General features: G+C 56.5%; 1 protein-coding gene across 2 annotated transcripts; it reads right to left on the bottom strand.

The window, feature by feature from the left end:
• Window positions 1-362: 362 nt before the first annotated feature.
• Window positions 363-25,587, bottom strand: SETD1B (SET domain containing 1B, histone lysine methyltransferase). 2 transcript variants are annotated; one of them, XM_081288451.1, is made up of 18 exons: window positions 25,439-25,587; window positions 24,799-24,986; window positions 24,504-24,602; window positions 23,633-23,903; window positions 21,444-21,556; window positions 19,324-20,556; window positions 14,683-15,504; window positions 14,359-14,439; window positions 12,977-13,238; window positions 12,501-12,880; window positions 12,319-12,409; window positions 11,092-11,610; window positions 8,555-9,833; window positions 7,609-7,768; window positions 5,708-5,839; window positions 5,502-5,621; window positions 5,291-5,428; window positions 363-2,896 (listed from the first exon to the last, which is right to left on the bottom strand). In XM_081288451.1, the coding sequence occupies exons 2-18, from the start codon at window positions 24,970-24,972 to the stop codon at window positions 2,723-2,725; spliced, it is 6,048 nt and encodes a 2,015-aa protein (XP_081144577.1). In that variant the 5' UTR covers window positions 24,973-24,986; window positions 25,439-25,587; the 3' UTR covers window positions 363-2,722. The 2 variants fall into 2 exon arrangements, with proteins under 2 accessions (XP_081144577.1, XP_081144576.1); XM_081288450.1 differs by lacking the exons at window positions 14,359-14,439; window positions 25,439-25,587.
• Window positions 25,588-25,701: the final 114 nt, after the last annotated feature.

The raw sequence follows: 25,701 nt of genomic DNA, 5'->3' as shown, positions 1-25,701 counted from the left end.
TTTCCTTAGCTGCAGACTATTAGCAGCATTAGATACAGGAGTTGTTCTGCTTGTTTTGGCAGCATGTATACTAAAATTGAAAAATACCTAAGAAAAAAATCTACAAGAAAAACTTAAAATATGTGTAAGGTCTTATCTGACTGTAATTTTGTCCAGTTTATAGACTCCACTTATAGGCTCAGAGTTTTAAGAACGATGGTCTGAATGAACCACACCATACCCTCCTCCAGTTCCTGGCCAGCCTGCCCTCCTTGTGAGCAGGGTGTACTCCCAACAGATAGAAAAAAAAATGAGGAGGATAGGGAGAGAGAGGAGAGCAAGAGAGACGGCGTATCTGTAAGAAAAGTCAGTATATTTATGGTTTGCTTTATAAAAGTTACTATAATACAATGGTACATAGTATTGAATTCACAAAAATATGAACAAATATTTACAGCAAGACACACCCACAACGGAAACACTTCTCTTCAAAACAAGTTACATACTGATGGATGACAGAGTCTATACGTTCAAACATCTCTAAAACTTATTCTCTTTGGGGGGGGGGGAGGGAAAGAAGAAGAAAGAAGGGAGAAGGCAGAGAAAAGGAAAAAAAAAAAGCAGAAACCCCCAACACTTCAAAAGCAGAGAATCTGTTCAATGAAAACAAAGGCTTTGAGAGAAAAATGGGCCAACACACATGTGGATTATTGCAAAGCATCCTGGGGTGGGGCGGGGGTCCTGGGGAAGATGGGGGCCCAGTCCCTTGCCATTGGTCAAGGCTGGCCAAGCATTAACACAGCCTCCTTGCTGGGCGAGGGGAGGCACATCAAGGGCCGAGGTGGGCCCTCCCTGGATTCCTCACATCCCCCACTTTTATGGAGGCGGAGGGGAGAATGGAGGCAGCCCCTTGGGGGCTGCACAAGTAACTTAAATCGGCTCTCTCTACAAACTACACATTTCTTCATGTGAAAAATAAATATTTCCTCGGTTGCACCATTAGGCAGAAAACTGCAAACGGAAGAGAAGGTCGCCGCTGTGTCCAGGTGCCCCCCTGTCTTAATGCCATCGATTTCCTTGACCTTGGAACCGGTGGGCACAGTCTCAAACAGAGGGCCTGCGGTGAAGAAATTAAAAAAAAAAAAAGAAAGAAACCACACACACACACACACACACACACACACACACAACAAAACCACGACGACAAAAAAGAGAAAAATAACAAATTCTTTGTACAGAATTTACATGATAACAAGCTTGACACAAGCTGAGATACCAGAGGCTGGCAGCCTGGGCCGCGGTGGGCGCGGCTCCCACCCAGCGCTCCCCTTGGTGAGCACCTGGGTCACAACAGTCAGTTCCAGAGATTATTTACACGCCTGCTCTGCTTTCCAGGGGGCGGGGGACTTGCATTCGTGTCTTTTTTTTTTTTTTTTTTGGAAGTACAAAGAAATGAGCAAAAGTCTTCCCACATGTTTCTACAAGAAACAAGTTCTGGAGAAAAAGTCCTTTATGGCAGTCTATATACAAAGTTGGTTCTGAACTTCAAAAACCTATTTTTTTTCCCTTCGTTTTGATTTTATACACGCACTAGAAAAAAAAAATTCATGGAAATAAACCCTGAAAAGGATGAGAAGGGAGGGGGAGAAAGGGTAAAAAGGAAAAAAAAAAAAAACCCACTGTCAAAGACTTAGATCCGAGTTTTAAAATCTTTCCCAAGATTTTTCTTTCTCTGGGAGAAATAACCTGCTCACTCCGAAAATAAATATGCTCTGGCCTTGGGGGGTGGCCAGGGGTGGGAGGCGGGGAGGTGGATGTGGGCTGGGTGGCGGGTGAAGCTTATGAACGAAAAATGCCACATGCATACAGTCAGACAGCCCGTAATGGTGGAGGGGGACCCCTGCCCTGGGAGCCCCCTTAGCCTGCGCGGGTTGAGGGCAGTGGAGAGTGGAGACCCCCCTTGCCAGTGCCCCCCACGCTGGGCCCCAGGGAAGCCCCCTCATTGCTGGCATCCGAATGAGAAAGTAAACATTGAGCCCAAGGATTTGGGGGGCAGGGAGTGCCCAGGGGACCTTCCTGCCTGGGACCAGCTTGGCTCTCCCAGGCCTCAGGGAAGGGACAGACTGGGGAGCAGCTCAGGGGAAGAGGTGGGGTCTCCTCACTGCGTTCACTGGCAGAGAGGGGGCCTCTCGGCATTGTAGTGTCGAGGTCAAGGCCACTGGCCCGGCCCTTCCTCCCAGCACCTGTCCCGGTCTGCCCAGAGGGTGCAGGGACCCTCCGTCCTGGAGGCCTCTGGCCCCACCGGGTCCCCCCTCTCTGTTCTGCCTTCACATTTCAACGGTTAAAATGTCTTTTCTTATGACAGGGAGGGAAATAAAAAGAAGACAAAACCACATAGCAGCATTGACGGGAGAGGCGGAGGATGGGGTGGGAAGGAGCACAAGAGAGCCACCGGGACAGGGACACCGAGGGAGACAGAAATGGCGTCTGGCTAAACGCACATCTGGAAAGGAGCATTTCTTCAACAATGAGAGAGACACGATGGAAAGACAGAGAAGCCCTTTCCCGCTGCGGGGCTGAAGCTGCGGGCGGGTCCTGGGGTAGTGTTGGAGGCGCCAGGCCCTGATGGCCTGGGGGGGGGGGCGAGGGACAGCACCTGAAATGGGGTGGGAGGGGCTGGCCCGGGGGCCTGGGGTCCGGCCCAGGTGGCAGCGAACATCCTTCGAGTTTGGCGCTGGGGGGCCTAGTTGAGGGTCCCCCGGCAGTTCTCCGAGCCACAGAGGCAAGGGATCTTGACGTCCTCGATGGGGAACTTGTAGTCGTAGGTGATCTCCTCGTTCACGTTGATGTGCTGCTTGGAGTAGATGACGATCTTCTTCTGTGACTCTACCGTGATCACCTTGGCGTAGCAGTTGGGCTGTAGGGAGAAGCAGCACGGTGAGGCCCCCAGCCTCTCAAACCAGCATGGCCCTGCCCACGGGCCAGCTGCTCCAGGCTCAGCCCACCCCCTCTCTGGGTGACAGGAACCCCTTGCCCCTGATAGTAAATAAAAATGATAACGATGACGATGATTTCCCAGGGCTTCTACTTCCTTTTCCATTTGTGCTATAGGCGACTCCTAAAAATCTCTCTGGTCCAGGCCTCACTACTTCTTTTATGTGTGGGACATTAGGGATTGAACCCAGGGGTGCTCTACCACGGAGCTACATCCCAAGCCCTGTTTTATTTATTTATTTATTTTTAAATTTTGAGACAGGGGTCTTGCTAAATTGCCCAGGTTGGCCTTGAACTTCTGATCCTCCTGTCTCAGCTTCCTGGTTGCTGGGATTATAAACATGACCAGGCCTTACTTTTCTGAGCTCTAGACAAGGTCAGCAAACTATAGGCCTCAGCTACCTGTTTTTTTGTGTGTGAATAAACCTTTATTGGCACACAGCCACACTCACCCATCATTTGCTTATCACCCATGGTTGCTTTTGTTACAAGGGTGCAGTTAAGCCTGCTACAGAGGTCGTTTGGGGCTCAAAGACAAGAATATTGACCACCTGACCCTTTACGGAAGAGGCATGCCAGCCCCCATCCAGTCGGAAACCCAGCTACCTGCTCAGGGCACATGCATTGGCTCATAGCTGATTCCTGATAGGCTCCTGCTCTGGCCCCTGAGCACCCAGCTCCTGGTGTCCTCCATCAGTGCCAGCTCTGCCCCTCCACCACGTCTAGGGGATTCTGTTGCCTAATGACCTCTGGAGTCTTGACTGCTGCTCCCTGTTGCTCCCTGTCTCTGATGCCACCAGTCACAGTCGGGCTCCCTGTCTCTGATGCCACCAGTCACAGTCGGGCTCCCATCACCGCTCACTGCTCACCTGGACCACAACAGCCCTTGCTGCCACTCAGAGAATCAGCAGCCAGGGACAGTTTTCCCAAGGGATGGAAGATTCTGTCACCCCATGGCTCCATACCCTCTAGTGGCTTGCCTAGGCCTTTTTTCTGTGTGCTACAGATTGAACTCAGGACCCAATTTGGCTTCTAGAGAAACTCCTCAGCTCAACCAATAAGCCTGTGACCCGGCATGCAGACCTTCCCCCTTGTCCTCTCTCCCTCCTCCACCCACTGTCCCCTTGCTGCCCCTCAAACAGGTGTTCTCCACATGCCTGCCCCAGGGCCGCTGGCCACATGTTGCCCTACATAAGGCGATGTCCCCTTATCCCTCAGATCTCACAGGACAGTCACAGAAAAGGCTCTACTGGCTCCTCCAGCCCAACAGTGGTTAAAGCACCATCAGGAGGGCCAGTACACGCGGAGGACTCGTCACTGTCAGCACTTTCTAAGGGCCACATGCAGTAGCACACTGGACTCTCCCAACAGCCTACATAAGGGACTGTCACAGTCCCTGTTCACAGATGAAGGAACTGAGGCAGTGAGACGTGGAGCAGCTGTCCCGGGGCAGCTCACTAGGCAGCACTGCCACAGCAACCTGGGCCAGCCTGCTGCTGAGGAGAGCTTGGGCCGCACTCCCTCCCCAGTCCCGAGCACCGTCTACTGTCAGGCTCAATATGATTAAATAAAATCGAAACTCAGTTTCTCAGTTGTATTGGCCACTCAAGTGCTCCAACCACACACAGCTGGCCCACACCAGAGGACAGTGCGGTTGATGTCACACCACTGTGTAAAGTTCTGGGACTGGGACGTAGCTCAGAGGTGGAGCACTTGTCTGGCATGTGTGAGGCCCTGAGTTCCAATCCCAGTACCAATAAAAAAAAAAAAAAAAAAGACAGTTCTTTTGGGAGACTCTGTCCAGAGCATGAGCCTCTAGGGCTGCGTGGAGCCAACAGAGCCACAGAAAAGGCCCCAGACAGAGGAGCGATCCCAGAACACCACAGAACTGAACCAGCCTTTCTCTTTCTTTTTGAGTGGGGACTGAACCCACTGGGGTTTCTACCACTGAGCTACATCCCCAGCCCCTTTTATTTTGAGACAGGGTCTTGTTAAGTTGCTGAGGCTGGTCTCAAACTTGCAATCCTCCTACCTCAGCCTCCCAAGGTGCTGGGATTACAGGCATGTGCCACCACGCCCAGTGAACCAACCATTTCTTGAGCACCGTTAGTCCTCACACAGCAACACAAGTCTCACTGCGCTCATTTTACTGATGAGACACTGAGGCTTGGATGAGAAAAGTGCCTCCTATAGGCCACAGCTCCCCACACCCCCAGTCGACCTGAGTGTAGAAGGAAGCTGAGGTGATTCCTATGCTTGGGACTCCTAGGTGCCCAGCACTTTGGTCGGGCACAGACACCCCTTGTTGGACACTCACATTGCAACTGTGGTTAATGAAGCGTGCAAAGTTGCCGCACTTGGTGGCATCGATGATGGTGTCGTGGTCTACTCGGAACATGTAGCTGCTGCCGATGCCCTCGTCCTCATACCGTTTCTCCCGCATGTCTGCGATCACCTGGCCACAAAAGGATGTCAGTCTGGGTGGACCCGGGGCCCACCCTGTATCCATCCTGCCAGGCAGCACCTACCTGGCGGATGTTCTGGCCCACATACTCGATGACCATCTCATCAGCCGCAATGGGTTCCATGGCGAACAGGCCCCAGTCATGAATGTGGCTCTTGCAGAATTTGAGCTTTTTCTTCCGGAACTGGGGGAGGGAGTGAGAGGAGGGGTGAGGCTCTGGCCTCAGGTCCTGCCTCAGCCCCAGCTGCCCTGGGTGGGGCCCAGCCTCACCTTGAGCTGGTTGAACTTGAGTAGGTCGCTGTCACAGCTGCCAGTGAAGGAGGACAACAGGCGGCGCTGCTCTGAACGCCGCTCCGAGCCTGCCCGAGTGGAGGCATGAGGCTGCGCCGGGATGCTCATGCCCTGCCAAGCGCAGCACGGACATAGGTCAGCCCGGGACTTGGACTTGGCTGCTGGGGCTCGGTAGGCGGCCCACATCCTGGGACCTGAGGCAGCCCCTCCCTAAGCTCTGCTTCTTTGTTGTCCCCACTCCCCAGGTTCCTCCCTCTGGGCTCCTCTGGCCTGTCCACCCCTAATCATCAGGCTCTCTGCCTCCTCCTTCCCATCAGCATCTATATGTGTCCAAGTTTCTCCCACCTTAAAAACAACATCACAACTTCCCTTCAACCTTTGCCACTTTTCCTGACCTTAGCTAAGTTTTGCAGTATGTGAGGTGTCTGCCCTAATCCCTGAGAACCCCAGCAAGGCCCCCAGTGCCCCACACAGCTCCCTCCTTGCCGGCCTCTTGGCCTCTGCTGCACCCCTGAACCCCGAGCTGCCAGGCCGGCTCCCTCCTCCTGCACGCTCTTGGAAAACCTGCTTCATCCTGATGACAGCTGTTTGGATCTCAGACCAGAAGTCCTAATCCCAAGCTCTGCTGCTTACCTGGGTGTCTACACTGTCTGCTACACTTCCCTTCCTGGTGTCCCACAAACCCCACACTGAGGTTGTCCCAAAGTGAAGGTGCCATCTGCATGCCCACCTCAGGCTTGGCATCCAGCCCAAGCTGCAAGCCAGACCCTTAGCTGCCCAACCAATTTCTTCCTTTCCAATCCCCAATCCAGGCCCAATTCTGTCCATCTGACTTCCTGACCAACCTCAAATACATTCTCTCTTTCCCTTGTGGCCCCGAGTCCAACCCACCCTCATGTCTGGCCCAAAACCGCAGCAACTGTATTGGCAGCTCCCCGGATCTCTGCACAACAGCCCACATGAGCTTCAACCATCAGAGAGAGATCCGCAAGACCCCACCTCTCTCAACACCCCCTGGGTTGCCAGCTGACAAAATACAAGTCTAAATTTGTCAACCCAGATCCCTGACAACCTGTTCCCTACCTCTCTAGCCACAGCTGTCTCACTTACGCTGCTGAGCTCCCCCTGCCTTAGGACCTTTGCACATCCTGCTTTATGCACAACCTCTGGGACTTGTGAGCCCCTCTCCTGTCTCAACTTTCTGTTGCAGTCTTTCTACTTCTCTGTGACCTCTCTCTGTTCCACATAGCTGGTTCCCTCACTTCACTCAGGTCTGGTTCAAATGTGACCTTCTCTGAACCCTCCCAACTTGCCAATCCCCAACTTCCTCTCCTGTCTTCTCCGTAGCATTTGCTCTTCCTGGAAGCATGTAATTATTGCTCACGTATTTCCTCCCCATCCCACTAAAATATAAATACCATGAGGAAATGGATTGTCCACTCGTGTAGTCCCTCACTCAGTGCCTGCTACTCAGCAGAAGCTAAGGAATATTTGCTAAATTAAAAAAGGGATGAGCTGGGTCACATCTGAAAGTCCAGCTGCTGGGGAGGCTGAGGGAGGAGGATCACAAGTTCGAGGCCAACCTCAGTAACTTAGACCCTGTCTCAAAATAAAAAGGGCTGGAGTGTAGCTCAGTGGTAGCCCTTGTGTTCAATCCCTAGTACTGTCAACATTTAAAAAATGGGAATGAATTAATCTCTGGAAGTGTAATTCTGCTCATGTCCCTGATTAAAACCCTTTGGAAGCTCTCCACTGCCCACAGGCCACGCCCACCCCTCGGCACCGCCCCCAGCAGGCAGGCGAGGCGCAGTCCGCATACCAGCAACCCTTGTAGGACGGCCCCACCTGAGGCGCCAAAGGGGGCTCCCTGGTGCCAGTACCTGGGTGTCTGCAGGGGGCTCATCGGTGCTGGCGCGGCTACTGTTGAGGTATCTGAGCTTGTCCTTCTTGTCAATGGTGTAGAAGCCCTCGCTGCGGGCACAGCCTGTCACGTGCTCACGGATGCCATCATCGCGTTTCTTTTTCTTAGCTGAAGAGAGGCTGGTGGGTGGGTGTGGGTCAAGGGTCATACATTCTTAGAGAGCCCCTCAGGAGGCCTGTCCCAGCAGGTCCAGCCTTCCCAACCCCAGACCCATCTCGCGGGGGTGTCTATACCTATCTCAGCTGCCCACCAGCTACCCCCGGACACAGCGCCAGCTCTGATGGCCACGCCCTGGGCATGTTCAGGAAGCACCCTGCCTCAGTCTCCCCTGTACACTGGGGTGACGGTGGTGCCAGCGTATGAATGATGCCATATACTTAGCAGGGTCTCTGAGGCAGGGTGAAGCTTCATTAGTCTGGAACAGCAGGGATACTGACAGCTCCAGCCCTAGAGAGTTCCAGTGAGGCATCGGGGCCAGAGCCAGACTTGCCGCGAGTTCAAGTCCCAGCTCTGCAACTTTGTAGCTAGTGACTTGGGGCACATCACCTCATCTCCCTGAGCCTCAGTTTCTTCACCTAGGAAGGAGAAGGCCGATTGCCTTGGCCTCGCTGGGCCGTGGGGATTAGATGGGGAGGCACCAGGAGGAGTGGACCACAGTTGGTGTTCACTGCCACTGCTAAGTTCTACAGTCTCATCCCCACCAACTCTGGGGATGAGGTGGGCCACAGAGCGCCAAGGATGATTCAGTTGGGAACCTGGCACAGTGCCAGCACAGGCACTACCTGGGGCAGAAGTGGCCAGTGCCCTTGGCTTCATGGGCACTGATGATTGCTACAGACTGGGAGGGGCCCAGAGGGTGGTGAGGACTTCCTGAGTCCTAAAAGACATGAACGGCTACTTCCCACAGGATATAGGGATGGTAGACCCAGAGTGTGTCGTTGAGCCAGTCCATGCCATTGTCCTGCTGCAGCAGCCGCTCATAGGTGACACACAGGAAGCGGATGTCCTCCTCATCAATGCCACCGTTCCAGATGTCATATAAGATGGTCATCTCCTCAAACTCTGAGCGGGGCCGGAAGAGGGGCTGGGGTGGAGAGAGCTCGGGCGAGGCGGAGGGGGCCACCAGGTCCTCGTGGCGCTTCTTAGGTGGCCGGCGCCACGGCCCCCGTACCTTGGCCAGCTCCATGAACTCCTCAGTGACTTCATCTCGCCCACGAGGGCCTAGGGGGATGGCCTCACAGGGCCACTGGTTGTCTAGCTCCTTAAAGGGCAGCTTGGCAGGCTCAACAGGTGGTGGAGGTGGGGGTGGAGGAGGCTGGGGGGGAAGGGGCGGAGGGGGTGCTGGGATCCCTGCGTTCCGGAAGTCCAGAGTCACAGCCCGGGGATCATGGGTGCTGGGAAAGATGGGGGTCTGTGGCTGGCCTGGCAGGAGCAGAAGGTCCCTTCCAAGGGCAGCCCCTGCTGGTGGCCGCACCAAGGGCCCATCCAAGGACAGCATAGATGGTGGGGATCGCCGGGGCCGGCCCGGCTTCCTCTTGATGGGGGGTGGGCAGGGGGCCAGGGTGGCAGGCAGCAGAGGTGGCAGCTGGGCAGGGGCCCGAGCCTGGGCCCTCAGCACGGGGACAGGCAATGCCAGGGGCAGGGGCAGGGGTAGGGGCAGGGGGAGAGGGAGGCCCGTCTCCAAGAGCACCGGGGAGGCCATAGGGCCAGAGCGCTCATCTCGCCGGCCAGCCGGGAGCGGGCAGACAGGTAGGAGCAGGGGCCCGCTGGGCTCTGGGAAGGTGGGTGTGAAGCTGAAGTCCCGGCCAGGTGTCCGTGGGAGGCCCCCGCTGCTCAAGCTGGGGGACTGGGATGGGTAGGAGAAGGGACTGCCAGGCACCTGTGGGGAGCTCAGGGACAGGCCGCTGCTGCCCCCTGATAGCGGGGGCTCCCCGCCTGGTGTGGCTGGCACTGTCTCCGTACTCTGAGACTTGCCCAGGCTGCCACAGAGGCCAGGAGTACGTGGGGGCTGGTCCTCAGGGGGAGGCTCCAGAGGGACAGTTGGATGTAGGGGCTCTGGGGTCTCAGGCTCTGGGGGTGGGCTGGGTGGCCGGGGTGGCCGGGGTGGCCGGGGTGGTGGCAGTGGTGGCTGCAGAGGCAAGGACAGCATTGGAGGGGGCTCGGGCTCCACTTCCAGATGATCTTCTGCAGAGGAGAGCAAAAGCCAGAGCATCATTATTTGATCCAGACAACTCCCAGGACATTGTTCCCGCACCCTACTACACACTGGATACTCAAGTGCCCAGGGTTCCTGAGCAGTTAAACTAAACACCGCTTGGCCCCCAGCCAGGCACACAGTGGGTGCTTCATTTAAATGGTGGTGGGGTTTGTTGAAGACATAGGAGACATGGTTGCTGGCCTTTCAGTGTCTTCAGGACCATGAATCTGGGCTGGGCTGCAGCATTGGCCCAGCATGCACAGGCCCTGGGTTCCATCCCCAGCAACACAAAAAAACACAAACAAACAAAAAAAAAAACTGTCCCTGTGGCCAAGAAAACTTGCTCTGTGATGGAACAAAATCTAACAAGTCTCCTCGGCAAGACTTGTCAGAGCCTGCAAGGAACCCTGGTATGCCTCCCTATTGTCACAGAGCACATTGGTTAATGTATCTGTTGTCACCTCTTACCCTGCCCTAGAATATAAACTCCACGAGGACAGGTATTTTTGTCTGTCTGATCCACTCTTGTATTTTAGTGCCTAAAAGAGTACTGGGGGCCACAGAAACTTAATGTTGAATCTCTATTCAAAGATCTGTGGTTTGTGGTCAAGTAAATAAAACAAAATACATTAAACTAAATACATCAGTTTTCTTTCCTGAAGACTGAGTAAAGGCAGGTATTAACTCGAGTGGCTATTTAGCACCACACATCTGGTTCCACAGTGGCTCTGGCCACATTGCAGGAGCTCAGTAAGCAACACTGCATCTGATGGCCACGGTACTGGTCAGCACAAAGACAGCATCTCCACCATTGCAGGAAGTTCTACAGATGGTGTGATCAGAGCTTTTCATGTGCTTTGTGCAGCTCCCTCAAGGGAGTGGAGGATGCAGAGCTCATAGCCCCTTTCCCTGGACTCGTACCCCAAGGCCATCCCACTTGCCTAGAACTAAAATGACCTTACCTTTGGGAGCAACTCACAGGACCAATGGTCTAAGCACTAAACCACAGGGGAAATCCTGGTACTATGGAAGAGAACAGCCCTGGCCCCTGGTGGGCTCATCCCTCATGGTTCTGTGCCTGCTTCAAGCACCTCATCTCATTATGAGCCCATGCGACCCCATGAAGGAGATACATCTGTGCCATTTCAGAGGAAACTGAGACTTGTGAAGGGAGCCTGGGGCTGATTCTGACAGCAAGGACATCTTGCCTCCTCCACTGCCCTCCCAGGAGGCTGCATGTGGTACCTGGAACATGTTCAGGGGACACTGGGGGCTGAGCTTCCATCTCCCTGGCAGGGGGCTCTGGAGACAGCAACATGGCCTCTTCCTGGTTCAGGCTAGCCTCTTCCAGGGGCTCCTTGCACCCGGCCAGCTCCTCAACACCCACAGGCAAGGGGGGCTCCTCCAGGAGAGGAGTCTGCTCCTCGGGGGCTTCATCCTCAGCTTCAATATCCACCTCTTCTTCTGTGCCCAGCGGCTCCACTGCAGATGCCCCTGGGGCCAGAGACACCTCCTCCTTGTCCTGCTCAAAGTCCTCAGCACCTGCAGGTGGCATGCTCTCATCTGCCACTGCCACTGCCTCCTCCTCCTCCTCCTCCTCCACCTCTTCCTCCTCCTCTTCTTCCTCTGGCCCTGCCACCATCTCCTCTTCGTCCTCCGAGGATGAGGACGAGGACTCGGAGCTTGATTCAAACTCAGAAGACTCAGAACTCTCGCTGGATGACTCGGCCTCTGCCTTGGAGGTGGCAATGCTCACCGTCTCCTCTGGATGTGCGACAAAGGGAGAGTCTGGTGATCTGTGGGGCTCCTGCCCCGGGCCAGATGCCTCCCCAGAGGCCACAAACTGGGGGCACCTGGCTGAGCACTGCCTCAGGCAGGCATGTGTGAAGTAGGGTTGATAACTACACTTCATTTTTAAAAACAAAACACAAAACCAATTGTTCATTTTAAAGCGAATAATCCCACTGAGCCCGGAGGTGCTCGCCTATAATCCCAGCCACCTGGGAGACTGAGGAAAGGCCTGCAAATTCAAGGCCAGCATGGGCAACTTGGCAAGACCCAGTCCCAGTATAAAAGTAAAAAGGCTGGGGCGGGGGTAGCTTGCTTGCCTAGGATATGTGAGCCTCTGCATTCCATCCCTGATACTAAAAAATAATAACTCAAGAGAGCAATCCCAGTTCCATGCCTCCTCTGCCTAGCTGTGCGACACTCTCGCCACCTTCCTGGCCCACCCACCAGCACGCAGTCCTGGCCCTAGGCACCAGGCTCTCCCTGCAGCTCTGTGGCCTCGGCCTTCTGGCTATTGCAACAAGTGGAATCAGAAAACACTGTTGTGCACTCTGATGAGTACAGATTTCAAAAGCGTGCTTTCTTGCCCCAAAGCACTCTTTGGGGGGCTTCTTGCACCCTGCCAGCTCCTCAACACCTCTGCAAAGAGGGCCCAGGGCTGGCCACGCTGCTCAGCCTGCTCACCGCCTTCTGAGTCTCCTTCGTCCTCACTTGCTCCTGACAGGGCTGCATCTTCACCCTCGTTCTCGGTGTCATCGCTGTCCTCATCGTCATCCTGGGGACAGGGAAGGATGAGGACAGGTAAGCAGGTGGCCTGGGGCTACCTGACAGGCCTAGAGCCCCAAGGCAGGCCTCCTGAGGCAGACCTTCTCGGATGTGCTTGAGCTGGAGGAGCAGGACACCTGGCTCCGGGGGCCGCCCTCCTCCTCCTCCTCCTCCTCCTCTTCCTCCTCCTCTTCCTCCGCTTCCTCCTCGGCTTCTTCCTCCTCGGCTTCCTCCTCAGTGCTTTCCCGCTCCTCCTCTTTGTCAGAGGCTGAGGACGAGGGTGAGGTGGTGGAGGACCCAGAGGATGAGGACCCAGACGAGGACGAGGACACTGACAAAGACTCCTTCTCATCCTCCTCCCCGCCACTGTCCAGCTCCAGTGGCCGAGCCGGCCGCCGCCGCACGCCCACACCCTTGGGATCCCGCTTGGCCAGCTCGCAGGGGGCATCTGCCATGTCTCGGTCCCGCTCCCGCTCGGACTCTGTAGGAAGAGAGGGCAGCCTCAGCCAGGAAGGGGAAATGGGGGCAAAGGGAACCCCAGCCCCCAGTAAGAAGTTAGAGGTGACCAGGCACAAACCTTCGTCTTCTTCATCCACAGAGGTTGAGGGCCGAAGGCGCTTCTGGTCACCAGATGATGCTGTGTCTGGTGGTTCCTTCCTCTTGACCTTGAAGGAAGGCAGGCGAATGGCCCCTCGCAGCCCAATGCCCAGGCCCAGGCCCTCATAGCCCAGGCCTTCGCCTTTGCCCCACGACTCCAGCAGGCATGAGGCAATTCGGTCCTTGGGCTTTGGCCGGTCCTCGTCCTTGTGCTCGCCTGACTTCACAGGGGTCAGCGAAGCCTGGGATGGGAGAGAAGCAGGGAGTTGCCATGGTTGGAACATTGCTGCTGACCCCAGAGGCCCGCTCCCTGAGTGGCAGTGACAGCAGCCTCAGGTGACAGGGAGCCTCCTGTCTGCACTCCTGGCATGCAGTTCACCTTCCTCAGGAGGCACCAGAGCCCCACTCTGCCTCACTGACCTGCGCGTCCTCACCTACAGGGTGGGCTACTCAGGACAGAGGCCTCCAAATTTAGAGATGAGACTCCAAAAGCAACACATCCTCACTGGAGGTGTGTAACATACACCACGGGGATGCAAGTCTCATAAGTAAGATTTACACTGTCCTTATTTCTCTGTTCTTTTCCAATGCATTAAAAACAATACCCACAGACTTTACTTGGCCCCTGCAGTTCCAAAACGCTGTGCCTTTGAGGGACGTTTTAAAATGAGCCATATTAAAAGCTTCACATGGGGCAGGTCACCGAGGCATGGTGGCTCCTTTCATTCAAATTGTTCTTGGTAGCTATTAGAAGCTGTTACTATGACTCATCTGGTAGGGCCAATGTAATCAGGGTGAACCACAAAGCACCAGACATCAGAGATGTCAGGTGGCTCATTCTCATTTTACTGTTCCATCTTAAGATGAGGAACGGGCTCTGACAGGTGGGCTTACCTGGACTGCAGAGAGCAGGCTCTTAGTCACAGCAGCATTTCCCAAAGCGTGCTTGGCAGGAGGGGGATAGCAAAAGTGATAACCCTGGTCACCTCTGGGGACAGGGGTAGAGGGGACTGGGCCTGAGGGTAGTGACTGAGAGGATTTTAAGATAGTGAGAGATGCTGGGCATGACAGCACACAGCTATGGCCCTAGCTTCTTGGGAGGCTGGGGTAGGGGCATCACCTGAGCCCAGGAGTTTGGGGCCAGCCTGGGCAGCATAGCCATACCCCATCTCTAAAAAGAGAGGGAAAAAAGGAAAGCAAATGCTCTCTCGAGTGGAGCGGCAGCGGTTACTGCTCATCTATGAGATCACCAAGGACATTCACTGCGTAGAGAGGAAAAGCTCTCCCACCAAGACAGGTCTCTACCAAAGGCCACCCAGGATAAGGCGGGAGCCAAGCCCAGTGTGCTTTGATGTGGCCCACCTGTGCTGCTGGGCACATGGTGCCTCTGTGCTGTCCCAGGAGGTGGCCATTGGGCACGTGAGAGTGCTGAGCACTTGAAGTCTGGTGAGGGGAACGAGGAACCCAATTCACACTTTCATTTCAACCAATCTAATCCAGCGAGTGGACTAGTGGGCACTGGTGACAGTAGTCAGTGGCCCTCTCCAAGTGCCAACCAGTCCATCGCCCCACACAGGGGTGCAGGTGGCAGTGTATCTGTCACACACTTTGCAGAAGGGGGCACCTGGCCAGGCTCCTGCCCCACCCCCACTGGCCACCTGGGGTACTCTGCACCCACCTACCCACCTTGGCCATCCGCTCCTTCTTGTCCCACCACTCGTCAAAGGCCCGGAAGGCCACCACCTCCACCATCTTGCGATTCAGGTCACGCTTCATGATGGCCTTCAGCTCCTTGAGCACCACCAGTAGGACGCCATCCACTGTGGCCTTGTGCGGGTCCTCCTGACGTGGCACGTAGCCTGGTGGCGGCACTGACGGGTCAAACTTGGGCAGGGGTGGCCAGGGCTGCCCACGGCCTGGGCCACTGCTGCTTAGGGAGAAGGGGCCCCGGTAGGGCGGCAGGTTGACAAACTGTAGCCCAGCTGAAGCGGCAGCGGCTGCAGCGGCCATGAAAGGTGGGTAGGGACAAGCGCCCTGGCCTGTCATCAGACGGCTCAGCATCTGCGTTTGCATCTGGAAGGACATGGGCATGCCACCCCACTGGCCGCCCAGCACGTGGCTCATATCCACCTGCATCACAGGAAACAGCCCTGGTGGAAAGGGCGGCAGGGGCGGCAGGATAGGTGGCGGGGGGACACCAGGCGGCGGCGCTGGCAGGGGTGGTGGGGGCACGGTTACTGCAGGATGGGCTGGTGGTGGCGGTGGCGGGGGTGGAGGCAGAGGTGGGGGCATGGGGAAGCCGGGCTGGGGCGGGGGTGGGGGTGGGGGCAGTGGTGGGAAGCCGGGTGGCGGGGGCAGCGGCAGGGTCGGGGCCAGCACATTGGGGCCTGCCACAGCTGCTCCCCCTGCGGTCACCACCATGGGCTTAGGGCAATCGGCACTGGTGATGGGGGCTGAGGGCATCTCGTCATCCGAGATCTCCATGTCCTCGCCTGAGGACTGCTGGCCCTGCGGAGAGAGCAGAGAGGGCAGTGAGCAGCGGTGGGTGGCCAAGCAGCTCCAAAGGCCTCCTGAGTATCCAAAGGCAAGATGGATCAGCAACATGGGCTCCCAGCTGTGTGACCTCTCCCAAGTCACTCAACCTCTCCAAGCCTAATTTCTCCAGGTGCATAAAGGACAGGAGAGCACCTGCCTCTTGGGGTTACCATGGGGATCTGAGCAGTCACTCATTTAACACATGCCCAGCACCTGCCTGCCAGGCACCATTCTGCTATGCAGGGACATACACAAAGGTGACCACGCAACACATAAATCTTGCTCTTGTGGCACTGAAATTTCTAGAATTCAGAAGACAGCCAGAATGAAGGCAGGAAGTACATCATGGAGAAAAGGAAAAGGGTCGGGTGGGGGCAGACAGAGGGAAATAGCTTCTGTTTCAATTTGAGGGATTGTTTCAATGTGTATTCAGAGAAGGTGATATTAAGAGTTACCACTTCTGTAGTGCTTCCTATGTGCCAGGCAACTTTACATATATTAACTCAGTTAATCCTTAGAACAAACCTGCAAAGTAGATGTTATCTCCATTTTTACTAATGAGGAAATTGGAGCACAGAGAGCTTAAGCAACTTGCCCAAGGCCTCACAGCCAGTAAGAGACAAGCCAGGATTCAAACCAGGAAGTGGCTCAGTCAGACTGCTGTCCTCACTCTGGCCAGAAGAGTCTGGAGCAGAAGGTGACATGTGAGCCAGGCTTGGGTGTGTGAGTGGGTTTAGCAGCATTAAGGACTCGTAAATAGGAATCGTGCTCTGCACCCAGTTTTGTGGATGCACCCAGTTCAGGGTAGAGAGCACCTTCCACCCTTCCCCATCTATTCTTTTTTCTCCTGCAGTACTGGGGATTGAAACCCAGGGCCTCACTTGTGCTAGGCAAGTGCTCTACCACTGAGTTACAGCCCCGGCCCCCCACATCTCACTTCTTATATGAAGAGCCCAAGAACCTTGTGACCTGGGGGCCCACTCGGATCCCTCCAGACAAGTGAGGAAACAGACCCAGCAGGGGCACGGCCTGTCAGAAATAGGGCCAGGACCACCCTCCAGACACCCATCCCACAGGGACTGTGGCTGGAATGCAGAAATGGCTGGATTGGGGGAGGGGGCAAGGATGATCGGGGTCACAGATGACCAGGGAGGGCCCTTTACTATAGGATCCAGTGCACAGGCTTGATCCAGTGGGAGGCCCCAGACTGGGTTCCTCCTGGTGTAGGTGGAGTGAGAAGCTAGAGAAGGGGTGGAGATGAGAGGGAGGGGCCACCCCTGGCTCTTGTGTGGCTCAGGCCCTGGCCTGGATGAACAGGCTGAAAAGGAAACAGAACTTGCTTTTTTTTTTTTTTTTTTGGTTAGGCTGGGGATGGAACCCAGTGCCTTGCAGATCTAGTGACTGCTGAGCCACGTCCCCAGCCCCCAGCTTGGGCTTCTATAGGCTGAAAGAAGGCGTGCATCGGAAGGCTGAGGGGATGCGGTCTGTGTAGGACACAAAGCCATAGGTCAGGCCTGTAGGTGAAACAGGCCTCCAAAGAAAACTGGAGGGAGGGAAATACCAAACCTATATAAGAAGCAGGAAGCCCTGGATTTTACTAGGCACCCTATAAACGTATGCGCGCGCACGCGCACACACACACACACACACACACACACACTCCCCCTCTTCAAAGTAGCCTTGCACTTGAGGAAAGGACAGGCAGGTTGGGCTAGATATCGGGAGACAGCTTCCCAGGACATCAGTCCTGGGCAGCAGTGAGCAGGTGAGCCAGGCCAGAGCAGCACACAGAGGGTTAACCCAGGCCACTGCAGCCAGCCAATCACAGGAGCCCCAGCAGAGCTCCAGCCCTTGCCCAGCCCCTTGGCTGAGCTGGGCTGGGGCTGCTTCCTAGCAGCAGCGTTCTCTCAATCTGAGACGGAGGCAGGTGCTCTCACCAGCCCATTTGACAGATGATGAAACTGAGATGCAGAGAGGGAAAGTGCCTTTCCAAGGTCACATAACCCATAAGTGACAGAGCCGAGGTTTAAGAACTGAAGCCCATGCTTTTCAGCAGCCTCTGGGAAGCAGGAACCCTCCCCTCCCACTGGCCCCTCTGGGTTGCTCCCTAGCCTCAACCCCAGCCTAGGCTGCGACTAAGCACAGCACTCCTAGCTCTCCTACACAGCACACCAGCCCCAGGATCCCCATCCTGCTCTACCCATTGCCAGCAGGGGGCTCCCAAGGGACAGCCTGGAGCTCAACCGTGCTCTGGACTTCCGTCCCCAGGCGCCAGAGTCCCCCCCAGACTCCAGGTCTCAGGTCCTCACTTTCTCCTTGCCTTGGGCAGCCCAGCGGAGGAGACCCTGTCCACTGGTGACTCTGGGCTTCTCAGCCCTGGACCGGCTCATCAGCATGGCGAACGCCCCAGCTCCAGGCAGCCCAGAAGGAGGGGTTAGGGCCAGCAGCTCTCCACCTCTGCACACCTGTCAACTCCCCCTGCCTGGACCACTTACTGCCAGAAACCACTTCCCCAGAACTGCCTGGAGCCCCAGCCACCTGCAGCCCCTTCCCGGGGAGGCCAAGTTCCTCTCTGTTCCTCCCTGAGGCAGCCAAACCGGCCTCATCAAAGGGCCCAGGAAGGGGGGGACTCTCCTCCCTGCTGCCCACAGGGGCAATGAGCTCCGTCTGTGCCCCTGGCTGCTCATGCCTTCCTGGCCCACAAACTCCAAGACAGGTGTCTAGGAGGGCCAAGGCATGGGCCTCCACCAGGAGAGGAGGGGGCGGAGCCAAGTCCAGGAGGGTGACCAAACCCTCTCCTAATCTGGCAGCACCCTCACTCCAACCCCTGGGTGGAACTTTCTGGGACTGGAGGTTTGGGCAAATGAGACCAAGGTGGAGTGAGGAGACAGCGGGGACAGTGAACTATGCACACTTCTAGCTACTGTCCCCTAAACCAGTCTTTAACTCCTTCCCCTGAAGAGGCCAGGAGACAGGGAAACTCACCTGCCTCGCAGGCTTCCCCATCTCTTAAGAGGGCACAGGCTGTAAAAGACAGTACTCCAGAGCTTCCACTGGCCTGGCTCAGCACAGTACCCTGGCTCATCCCTCTCCTCGCTGCCTGAGTATCAGGACCAGCCCTGAGCATTCCTAAGCCACAAAACAAAGAAGGGGGCCTAGGGACTGGGGATATAGCTCAGTTGGTAGAGCGCTTGCCTCACATGCACAAGGCCCTGGGTTCAATTCCATCATCACAACCATCATCACAGCCCACACTCTCTAGAGGTCTCTGCAAACTCTATCAAAGCAGCTCAGGTCAGCAGGGCACAGTGGCACACGCCTATAGGATTGAGAGTTCAAAGCCAGACTCAGCAACTTATAAGGCCCTCTCTCAAAATAAAAAATAAAAAGGTCTGGGGATGTAACTCAGTGGTAAAGTGCCCCTGGGTTTAATTCCCAGTATGGGGGAGAGGGGGCGGGAGGCAGCTCAGGGGAAAATTTATCCCATGGAAAACTCTTAACTCCCCTTATAAAGAGAGCAACAGAACTCAACCATGTTCTCCTTTTCTCCCTGGCTGCTAGGGAGCTCAGAGCCAAACCAGCTGCTTGATCACAGTCTCTGGAGCTTTTCCCATCCTCTTTTTATTTTCTAAACTCGATCTGTTATATTGGCTTCTCTATTGGGGAAGGCATTGGCTTCCTAACCCTTTTGCTTCCAGGTTTTAGCTAGTTATCCTAAATGTTTTAAGGGGAGAAAAAGTGGGACAGAGATAGACAAATCAATCCCAGATAGATGGACAGACATGGTGGTACCTCATCCATCTTCTCTGAGGTCGGGGTCCCGTCTCCAGCCAGGTCCAAGGCCACCTCAGCTGACTGGCCCAGAAAACCAGTAGGGTCTGGGGGGCCTGGCTCAGGTGGGGGTCGAGGCCCCAGGCCCACGTCCAGCTCATCATCCTCATCGGAGTCAGGCAGAGGCGTGGGGCTGATGTCCTCTAGGCCCGTGCTGGAGGGGCGTGAGGACGGGGGTGAGGGGCCGCGGAAGCCCAGCTGGGAGTTGGTGCCGAAGGGGGCCAGTGGGGAGAGCTGGGAGGAGGAGGAGGAGATGGGGCTGCCCTCCATCTGCAGCTCGGCGTCCGAGTCCTGCTCCCGCAGGAAGGGCAGCTTAGTGCGCTGCTCCTTCAGCAGCATCTCGATGCGCGAGTCCAGGCTGTCATGGGGCTTCTCAGGCCCCGCAGGGGATGACTCCAGCGTGGGTGTGCCAGGGCTGTCACAGGGCTCAGGACTCCAACCAAAGGTTGGCCGGCCGCCTAGCTCCATGCTGTTGGTGTCGGGGGGCGGCGGGCCAGGCGGTGTGCCTGGCTTCTCCTTGGCCAGAGGCTCAGCAGGTGGCAGGGGTGGAGGTGCAGGTGCTCTCCGGAACTCCCCACTGTCACGGGCCCCAAAGGTGGCTGTGGTGGTGGGCTCCTCGGGGGGCGGGGGGAAAGGGGGTGCTGGGGTCTGGTATGGAGAGAAGGCCGACTTGAATCCAGGAGTGGGGGCTGCTTGGGCAGGCGGTGGAGTGTGGGCAAATGTTGCTGAATCCTGTGGTTGGGCCTTGAAGGGAGGGCCACTGCTGCCCCCACTGCTGCCAACTGCCCCAAATGGGAGGTCCGAGGAGCCCCGAAAGGGAGCTGCGGCCCCGGCCACTGCAGCCACTGCAGCCGAGTTGTGAACATAATGATGCTCGTGGCGACGATTGTAAGCATCGGTGAACTTGCTCTCGTGGCGCCGAGCCTTGAAGGTCGCTGTGGGGTCTGGGCCAAAGAGGTAGGAGGGTGTGGGCTGGCGGCTGGAGTAGCTGGAGTCCTGCGAGAAGGGGGTGCCCAGGCGCGGTGTGAGTGGGGTGCCCTGCCCATAGGAGTTGGGCGTGTCCAGGCGGCAGCTGGAGTAAGCTGTGTCCTGGGAGAAAGGGGTCCCGCCACTATTGGGGGTGACGGAGGAGGAGCCAGAGCCACAGCCCGCAGACAGGCTGCCATCCTTGAGGCGCTTCAGGGCGTCTGACAGCTGGGAAGAGAGAGGGAGAGAGGTGAGATCTGGCGCTGGCTCGGGTGGGCAGGCTTCCCTTCTTATTCCGACTGCTGGGACCCACAGCCAAGTTGCTCTGTGGCACAAGGAAAGGGGGTCTTAATGTTACTCTGTTCATTCTTAGCAAACCTTGGGGACTGTTCCTACTCCCAAAGGCAGAGTAAAGGAAGACCCTGCCATCTTGGTATAGGCTGGGTGTTCTTCCGGTTGGCGGCTGTCAGGCACTGAGGACCTTCTAGGCAGAAGTATGACTGAGAACTAGGGTTTGGGGATTGAGTGGCTGTGGGCTTGGTTCTGTCCCACACTGTGGGTTAAAACAGTGTGACATGGGGAAAGCACCTGAAGGACACTCTGGCTGACTGAGCTCTGCCCTCCTGACCGCACTGGCTAATCCAGGGGAGGAGCTGGGATGGCCCAGTGAGTGTCCTAGGAGGTGGGGGTCAGGGAAACAGGGCCTGAACTCTACTTTCTGGGGACAAAGATAGAGGGGGATGCAGGCAGCACCCACCAGGGCCTTGGGCACAGCAGTGTTTGAGCATTGGTATAGAAAAGCATCCCCAAGCCTGTGGACCCCACCTGTGCTGGGGGAGGGCTGGAGGGAGGGGCCTAGTGGGCTCAAAGCCACAGGAACAAGGCCGAACCCAGGGGAGCTGCACTGAATGAGCTTGGAAAAACGGGGCTTATAGACCCCACTCTGAACCTATGGTGGGTGTGGCAGGCTCATTTACCTCCTAGGCCTTGGTCTCCAAGACTGGTGATAGTGAGCTGGGGGCTGAGGTGGGGGTCTGATCAGGAAGTTGAAAGCTTCCAGAGGTGGGGGGACATGACGGAGCTGGTGATGGGAGAAGTGGTTGTGATAAACCCACCTGTAGGGTCTCATTCACAATTGGAGAGACAGCATCCAGCTCACCCACTGGGAGGGTCTGGGGGGTGTATCGACCGGTAACCAGTAGTTCGTAGAAGCGCATGCGGGTTTCTCCTGTGATGAAAAGGGCAGGGGCATTCAGCCAGGCTCTAGGATGGGTCAGTCCCCACAGGTCTCTAAACTATTTGGGATCCTTGTGGGTCCTGTATATCTGGGATCCCAGGCCTGAGGAAGCTGCGTGACCCCTGACCAAGTTCCCATCCTCCCTCCCCTTGCACCTCACTCAAGATCCTCATCTGTTCAATGAAGCTTCAAAACTGATATTTCTTGAGTCTCAGAATTTAATGCCCTGGCTAGGACTCCCCCAAATTCAGAGTTGTCAAGCCCAGCACAAAGTCCCTTCCCATTACCTGGGCCATGGTGCCAAAGAAAGAGCACCCTCCTCCCCCACCCCTGCTTTTTTCACCTTCCCACTTAACAGCCAGAGCTTATAGCAAGGATGGGGGAAGTCCAGACATAGAGGTGATACTTTGTTAACTATCTGGGGCCAGGTGACAAGCAAGTTTGCAGAACACATTCTAGTAGCATATTACTGTGAACTTTGCTTCCACTAGCTGAGGACCCAGGACCAGAGTTTGCTTGGGGACTCTGCAGGGTACTGTCCAACAGAGCCCCACTGGACCCCATGAGGAACTTTCCACCCCTCAGCAAAGAGGTCTTCACAGACCAGGGCCCCAGATTACTGATATTTATAGAACCTCAGAGGCAGCTGGCTGCATATGCAAAGGAGACACATTCCTTGAGCTACACTTTACACTTTGCTGGTCTCTCTTGAAATACAAACTTAGGTGGCAGTCTCTGCAGGCCATTTCTTTCCCCCTCTTTATTTTTATTTTTTTCAGAAATAGAATTATGGTGAGACCTGACTCCTTAAGTGATGGGAACAGACTGCTGACTTGATTCTCAAGGGGAAATCAGACTGCAGCCACCCAAGGGGGTAAAGTCCATAGGCCCCTGCCCACCCAGAGACTGAGGAGCTAGGGAAACGAGGGGAGGGGCTGTGGATTGGATGAAAACCTCAGGCTTGTACCCTGAGGAGAGGTACATCTAGAAATAGGGTCAGCAATTGTGGATGGGGTAGTCAAAATACCCAGCATGATCTTAGACTCAATTAATATGTATTAATTATTAAAATCAAAACAACAACAACAAAAAGGTTTAGATTTCCCTATTTTGGTTTGGTGTATTCAGATGCCTGCCAAACCTTGTGCTCACAAAACCCCCGGAGCTGTTGCACCTAAGTCCTCCCAGGCAGGGTTCCCAGGTGGCCCCAGAGAGCTGGGGATCTAACAGGGCTATCTGGTCCCAGAGCAGCTGGCACCTCCTTTCATATAGGTGGGAACTTCTTAGAGAGGTCACAGGCAAACTTTGGGAGACACCCTCTGAGCCATGTAAGACCCTCCAGCCAGCATCCAGGGGAGTCTAGGCAACCCAGGGATGGGAGGTGTGGCTCCCCAGCCTGGCTGTGAACCAAGCGGGACTCTGCTCCAAAGGTGCTGCGGTCTCTTTAAGAGAGAGGAGGGAAGACAAAGTGTCAACCCTTGAGCACCCAGAGCAGCCCGCCCCCTTCGCCCTATCGGGAACATTATCAATGAAACAACACTCCTAGCTCAGATTGGTTCAGGGGGAAGGGGTAAAGGGGGAGGGGGTATCCATCCTTAAAGGATTCACTTTTCAGTTGAGGGACCTTCTCTTTTCTGTATTTAAAGGCACCTTAGCAACTCTTCCTCAGTTCTCCCCCACACACACCAAATAAACAAATGCCTCCTCCTAACACAGGCAGCAACACTGGGGACTGCTAAACCCAGGCCACCGGGACTCTGAAAGGGGCCCACAAGGGGGGTGTCAGCAGTGGGGAAGCCTCTTGGTAGTCTCTAGGGGTGCAGTGGCCAAGAACCAGCACATTTGGTAAATTATAGCCTGTCTCTTAGCAACAGACAACACATTTAGCTCCATGTGACTCTACTCTCAGGAGGGGTCAAATATATATATATATATATAAAGTTGTGGGAAGGGATCCCAAGGAAGAATGAGAGGCTTCCCAACAGTGCAGAGGAAGCTGGTGAAAGGGGTCAAGCCTCCAGGAAGCCTTCATCTCTGCCCCCAGGCGCCCAGCTGGCCCCCACTAACCTTTGGTGTCCAGCTCCACGTGGATGATGTTGCCCATGACCGAGGTGCTGTGCAAATGCTGAACAGCCTCCTTGGCTCCCCTGACTGTGGCAAAGACCACCTTGGCAATGCCCAAGTGCTTCTTGGTCTTGGGGTTGTACAAAATCTCCACCTCCTCCACCTCCCCATACTTCTTGCACATGTCCCTCAGGAAGTTTTCGCGGATGTTATCATTCAGCTTGGCAAATGTCACCTGCTTAGGAGGCACCGGGCCCACGTAGAACTCATCGATCTGGCAGGGGCCGAGGGGGAAGGGAGTTTGGAAAACATTGAAACCGAAGGAAAAACACAATATTTCCCACTCCCCCAGTGCTTAAAAACAACGAAGGGTTAAAATTTATTTTTAATTTTTTTTTTGAAAAAAAAAATGCACGCGGGCGGGCCCGGGAAGCAGAGGATTAAATCGTTTGGAACGTGGAAGTCCTCTGGGTTCGGAAGGAAAGGGGAAAAAGAAACAGTTTCTCTTTCCCCACCCCCCACTCTGGCCTCCCCTCCTTGCTCACCGGTCAGGGGCGACCCCTTGGACTAGGAAGTTATCCCCCCAAAGTCGTTGGGCTGGGAAGGGGGGCGGGTCCCGGGGCCAGGCCTCTGGGTAGGCAGGAGCCAGGTGCGGACCCAGAGCCCCCAGCTGGGCGTGCAGGACACTGTATCAGCGCCGTGATTACAGTTTCACCGAGTGTTATTTTGTTTACAGTGCCCGGGAGGGGGACACCCCACTCCCCCTCCCCGCCAAAACTTCCCGGCCCTGGACGGCGGGAACTCAGAATCCGGCTGGGCTTGGTCAGGGCTGGCGTTATTTTCGAACTCGAGGAGGGAGGGGGAGGGGTCCTACCTTGAATTTGGGCACCGACAGCTCCAGCTCCTTGTTTTTGGTCCAGATCCCGACGACCCGGGGATCTTCGACAATTTCCACCGGGCGGTTGCTGGACATCTGCGGAGGGGATGGGGGGAGGAATGGGCGGGCTGGTCCCCTCCCCAGGGGCAGGGGCAGACCCCCTTCCCCAGGCCATGGTCCAACTCCAGGAGTGGGGCCCCGGCTGACAGTTGGCCGGGTGGTGGGCAGCGGGGTGCCGGCCGCTCGGCCCCGGGGGGCGGTGGGGGCGGCGGGAGGCGCGCCGACTACTCACCGCCAGGCTGAAATGCTGCCCATCGTAGCGGTACAGTTTATGATGCCCCTTTTTCAGAGCCGGGTCAATCATCAACTTGTAACTTCTCCAATGGTGGTTCCTCCTCTCGCCCGAAGGGCCGGGCTGCGGCGGGGGCTGCTGGTGGTGGTGGTGGGGGGGGTGACTGTTCTCCATGCCGTTAACCCAACCTGAAAACCAGCAAGTTGTTGTCGTCTCCGCAGCGGCGGCGGCCGCTTCTACACACCCGCGAAAGAATCAGATCGGCCGGCCCCCACCCCCTCCCACCTTACCAGCGCGCCCCGAAAGGAGCTGTCTCGCTGGCTCCCCCCAAAACGAGAATGGAGCGAGAGAATAACCCTTCCGGGAGAATTACGCGCCCGCCCGCTCGGCCACCGTCTCTGGGAGGCAGCGAGGGGCTCCCGGGGGCCCCCGGTGCGGGCTGGCGGGGCCCGGGGCGCCCGGAGGACGCGGACTCAGGCCCATGGTGCCCGCCCGGCCGCCCGGCGTGGCGCTCGCTCGCCCGCTCGGCCCGGCTCGGGCGCGGGGCTCGCGGCAGGCCTGGCGCCGCCCGCCCGCTCGGGCCGGGGGCTCGCGCCGCCTGGCTGCTGCCCGCGGCCTCTCCCTCCCCAGCCGCGCTTACATCCCCGCCGGGCGCCGGCCTCCCTGCGCCGCCAGCCAGTACATGGTGTCCCCCGCGGGAGCCGAGGCCGGGGCGGCCGGACCGGGGGCCGGGAGGGGGGGTCGCCGCCGCCGCGGCTGCCGGGCCCGGAGCTGCCGCCGCCGCTGCTGCTGCTGCTGCTGCTGCCCGGGAGGCGGCTGGCGGCGGAGGCTCGGCTCCCAGTAGCCGCACATCCCACAATACACCGCTAAGGAGCCCGACCCGAGCGCTCACCCTCCTCCTCT

This window comes from Spermophilus citellus (assembly GCF_964194105.1).
Source record: "Spermophilus citellus genome assembly, chromosome: 3".
Lineage (NCBI taxonomy): Eukaryota > Metazoa > Chordata > Mammalia > Rodentia > Sciuridae > Spermophilus > Spermophilus citellus.
Note: the sequence above shows the minus strand (reverse complement) of the source record. Positions and strands in the feature narration are given on the sequence as shown.

Coding starts and splice junctions, on each gene's coding strand:
- SETD1B (XM_081288451.1), bottom strand. CDS start 24,972: ATGGAGAACAGTCACCCCCCCCACCACCACCACCAGCAGCCCCCGCCG. Junction 5,840..7,608: donor AGCCCCCTGCAGACACCCAG/GTACTGGCACCA, acceptor TGCGCTTGGCAG/GGCATGAGCATCCCGGCGCA. Junction 5,622..5,707: donor TCAAGTTCAACCAGCTCAAG/GTGAGGCTGGGC, acceptor TCCCTCCCCCAG/TTCCGGAAGAAAAAGCTCAA.